This window comes from Cynara cardunculus, unplaced genomic scaffold (assembly GCF_001531365.2).
Source record: "Cynara cardunculus var. scolymus isolate 2C unplaced genomic scaffold, CcrdV1 Un_Scaffold_169, whole genome shotgun sequence".
Classification (NCBI taxonomy): Eukaryota; Viridiplantae; Streptophyta; class Magnoliopsida; order Asterales; family Asteraceae; genus Cynara; species Cynara cardunculus.
This window is the reverse complement of record NW_020200565.1, coordinates 19,378-24,214: the sequence shown is the minus strand read 5'-3', so window position 1 is coordinate 24,214 and position 4,837 is coordinate 19,378. Positions and strand designations below refer to the sequence as shown.

Sequence of the window (4,837 nt, the reverse complement as noted above, 5' to 3'; positions counted from 1 at the left end):
TAATATTTATATACGGCAAATAGAACAATAAACTCACACACCCTCCTCACCTTTGGTGAGGTTTGAACCCTTGACCTCATAGAAGGTCAAGAACTCACATACCGCTAGGCCAAAGGCCCTTTGGTAAGGACGAGTGTCTTATCAAACTAACAATCCACTTTGATCGCCGGGATGTTACATGATTAGGTAAGAAAGGATAATTTATCTTGCTGATTAAAACATTTGGTAAACGACCCTTTTTTGTTTGCGTTTTGTTATTTACATCCAACTCCATGCTCTTCTTTTCTAACCTCGGAAATTTCATCCAGTATAAATGAAAAAACGACTTCTCAAACATGCATATGCATACACCATGAATCAAATCCTCTGAATGGAATCAAGCCGATTTAAAACTATGAAACATGTCCTAGTACATGTTACAACGACGCTAGCGTTACATGAACACATCAATCTACAAGCTCTCCTTTGTCGTTGGCACTTTCAAGTCTTCGGGTTCCTGCTCAGTTGCAACTGTAGACTCCCCTAGTGACTCGGGTTCCTTTTTTAACTCTGTTTCAAATTCTTTTGCCGCCTGCACAAATTTTATTAAATTCATGGCTGGTCAAATACGCATTCATAGAAATTAGAGTAAAGTACGATTTTCGTCCCTGATTTCGAAATCCCAGTTTTCATCCCGAAGGCTAACTCCCTTGGTGGTTACCATTCAGTATCAGGGACGAAAACAACAATGAATTCTAAATCACAAAGACCCCAGTTTTCATCCCGAAGGCTAACTCCCCTGGTGGTTACCATTCAGTATCAGGGACGAAAACAACAATGAATTCTAAATCACAAAGACCAAAAAACAAAATGAATTGTAAATCATAAGGATCAAAATCGTAAATTGACAAGGGAAGGGACAAAAATAGTTTTTCAACAAACCACAGCGACGGACAATGTAGTTTACTCTCTAAATTAAATCGTAAAGGCTACCCAATTTCCCAGAGGGGATGTACAAGTTACATTGCATAACGTATACATCCTTACTGCAAATCACTCTACAAGACTTCAAATCTAGCACCTTACTCTTCCATTTAAATTTTAAAAGGAAACAGAAGTACATTGGGAAAAATGTTGGTACTGCTGCACAAATATATCATCAGAAATGACTTGACAAACTTTTGTTTTTCCGTAACACTGGGTGTCTGGATCAGCTCGCACGGATCTCGACTAATCCTATCTGAACTGAAGATGAACAATGTGCCCTTGAAGAGACTCAAACCGACAATCTACGGAATGATGGCAGGAGCCTCAACGGCCGGCCTAGCTTTTGTTCGTCAATTGCCAAAGAATAACTCGTATAGTCAATGGTGGCTAAAAGCTATACGGAGCTACTAACTTCCTCTTCCAGGTGATTATCAGAAACCCTGGATACCATTCTTCATGGTAATAGCTAAACACACAGCCATTTGACAATTTCAGGGCCAATAACGGCTTAGCAGCAAAAACTAACAAGACATTCCAGTTGCACCAAGATTCCTCGACGGTGTGAGTGATTAAGAGAATGCAAAGTCTTCCTTCTGCACTATTTGAGTAAGACCTAGGGCCTGTTTACTTGCATCTTCATACCTCTTAGGGGCTGTTTGGTTGGTTTTTCATTAAAAGCCTGTTTGTTAGCAGCTTAATGGAACTCTCAGCTTATTCCGTCAGCTATACATGATTCTTCGCTAGTGGCTTAATGATATAGAAAGTGGCTTATTACTGACTTATAGGGGGGAGCTTTATGCGGACGCCAAATTTTTTCCAAACCTGCCTCTCCCAATTAAAAAGCACGCTCCTTCCATCTATGGAAAAAAACCAAACAGTAACCATCCTGATCTATACGAACAACATTAGCCATGCAGGATTTAATGGAAAACCAACCAAACAATCCCTGAAGTCTTATATGAACTTAGGAAGCCTCGTAAATACACCTAGCCTCAGACTTTAAAAAAGCCCAAGATCTTGATCCTCAAAGCCTAGGCGCACTTTTAACAACTATACCCTCGCCCCAACAAGCATCTAGTCACAAAATTTCAAAACTATATAAACAACTTGTTTGCATGCAGTATTGTTTCTGAACTCAAATTAGCAATAATTAACCTACTAAATGGCTCCTTGGCTTTGCAAGGGTTGGGAGTGGAATTGTTTTTGAACTCAAACTCATGATATTTCACTCATAAAGAACTTCAACCCTGGCTTCAGATCTCACCACTCACATTATGCATAAAGAAACACAGCGAAACCTTTCCATTGTAACCTAATCCCACTTAAGTGGTACCATTCTAGCTTCTTCCGTAACTTTGTGATGGACAAAATGGTTGTCGATACAAAACAATCCACAACTCAAATTGTATGCTCTTATTCGATTCATGATGTAAATTATGTGATCTTTAGCAACTATAATGGGTGTAGTATCTGAATCGCCCTTGTATCTATATATCTATACTACCTTATAAACCAGATTTATCAAAAGTCTTAAAAACAATTTTTAATGCTCAAAGTACTATACATTTATGCACAAAGTCTTAAAAACAACTCATAATGCATTAAGTACTACTACTTTATGCATTCAATCTTAAAATCTCTTAATCTACAATTAAAATAACATATAGTACAAGTTACCAATGCACATTATTACCTTTTCTTTTCATGTTCCCACGATACTTTTGACACCTTTCACTCATGCCTTCACCCTCTCATAACTCTATGTCTTCTCCCCATCCCCCAAGGTGAGATTCAAATTGATATTCACCATGAGTTATTAAAAGTTCTCCCATTTAATTGCTCTAGAACTCTCGGGCTCGCTCTCGATCTCTTGATTCTTTGCTCTTGGTGTAAATCGAACACATTTACGGAGTAGTTTAAATATGTTGGATTTTGAATATATTGAATTTTAAACTGTCATACAATTTTTTTCATCGATAGACTCTAATTGGAACCATAACTCTTATTTATTCAAATTGTATTAATATGTAAAGACCAAGTATAACTTATATCATCGTTAAATATTCTCTAATAAAACCAACGAAACTTTAAAATAGTTAAAATTCATGGGTCCCGCCGCATTGCGCGGGTACACAACTAGTATATATATATCCATAGGTTCATTTGAGAAATGGCAAGTATTTGAGAACTAGAGAAGTGATCATAGCCTTTCATCTGGTCAAAATTTGCGGCTTTCACTGTAAAGCACCAGATAATTCCTCATATGGTATGCGGAAGATAGAGGGGTAGTTTCGTAACTTTTACAAATAGACGGCAAAACAAGTGCATGTGTGAACCCATGTGATTCACATATGAGCTATATGTTCATATATGAACCAGCGTAATTCACATATGAACTATTTAACAGATTCATATATGAACCCGTATGATTCACAAATTAACTAATTAACTGATTCATATATGAACCTGTTTCATTCACATATAAACTAATTAACTGATTTACATATGAACCCGTACAATTTACATATGAACTAATTAACTTATTCACATATGAATGTATACACTTGTTTGACGCTTATTTATGAAAGTCATGACACTACCCCTCTATTTTTCGCTTGACCAATCAAAGACCCAATTCTTGACAATCTTGACCATGAAGGGCTAAAATCACTTATTTACTTATCAAATACACACACGCATACACGTACACACACACACACACATATATATATATATATATATATATATATATATCCTTAGATTACAATAACTATATTGTTTTCTGGATTTCTGTATGGAGTTTACTGATCCAAAACGTATTCCTAAAAGTGGTATAATGATTCCATTTCATTCACGAATTGAAAACTACTATTGTAACTAAGGGTAAAACACAATTACTTCACCAATTTTACATCCCCAACATCCCATATTTACAAAAAAAAACAAATTGAAAAATAGAAGCATTTGATCTTCAATGAGATTCAAATATGCCGATAATTCATCATCAAATTCTGGCAAGTGGTTTATGAATGTCAATTATCACAAAATTGACATGAAATTGAAGCTTAAATAAGTAATGAATTTGGAAAATAAATATCGATGATAGAGTAAGGGCGACCTGCTGGAAGCTCTTGACGGTTTTCCCAATGCTACGGCCAACCTCCGGCAGCTTTTTGGGACCGAAAACGAGAGCGGCGACGCCAGCAATAACCACTAGCTCCGGCATACCAAGTCCAAACAAGCAGTTACAAGATAAGCCCCTTTTCTTGGTGTTAAGCAGACTGGATCTGTTTCCATAGGCGATGGTCGAGGGTTTGAGGGTGTTGGTGAAGAAGGAGGAACTGGAGGAAGAAAAGGATAAGGTTTTTGCAGATAATGAAGTGGGTTTTGAAATGGACGGCGTGTATGGCATGGTGAGAGTTGGGGCGGCGTAGGAAATCGCCATTTCCGTCTGGTTTTGGCCGTCGGTGGTGGTGGATCTTTTATGGTGGTGGTGTGGTTTAATCGCTTTATTGGATAAATATGAAATTTCTGAAGATTTCTTTGTGGGTGACTAGGACCAATTCATTATCTCTCCTTATTTTTGTTCATACGTTACATACATGATTTATTTCATCGACCAATTATTAACAAATCATTATGTTCATTAATATATATATATATATATATATATATATATATATATATATATATATACACATATATAGATATATATAGAGAGAGTTTGTTTCGAATACAATTATGATTTAAATAATTATAGAAGATGAATATGATTTATCAATTATGATCAATATTTTATATTAGGAAACAATCAAAACTTCTATGAAATCACATATTAATCAAATGAAATGAACGGTTGAGATTAGGTTGT

At 36.2% G+C, this 4,837-nt stretch overlaps 1 protein-coding gene across 1 annotated transcript; it reads right to left on the bottom strand.

Moving 5' to 3' along the window:
• Positions 1–278: 278 nt before the first annotated feature.
• Positions 279–4,543, bottom strand: LOC112501456 (sec-independent protein translocase protein TATA, chloroplastic-like). The gene is made up of 2 exons (XM_025105092.1): positions 4,085–4,543; positions 279–571 (listed from the first exon to the last, which is right to left on the bottom strand). Exons 1-2 carry the CDS (start codon positions 4,409–4,411, stop codon positions 452–454), a joined length of 447 nt encoding a protein of 148 aa, XP_024960860.1. The 5' UTR covers positions 4,412–4,543; the 3' UTR covers positions 279–451.
• Between the last annotated feature and the right edge of the window lie 294 nt (positions 4,544–4,837).

Bases quoted from the DNA above. Each gene is read 5' to 3' on its own strand.
- LOC112501456 (XM_025105092.1), bottom strand. From the start codon at position 4,411: ATGGCGATTTCCTACGCCGCCCCAACTCTCACCATGCCATACACGCCG. The intron at 572-4,084 runs GTCGCCCTTACT...AAATTTGTGCAG, and splicing joins CCGTCAAGAGCTTCCAGCAG to GCGGCAAAAGAATTTGAAAC.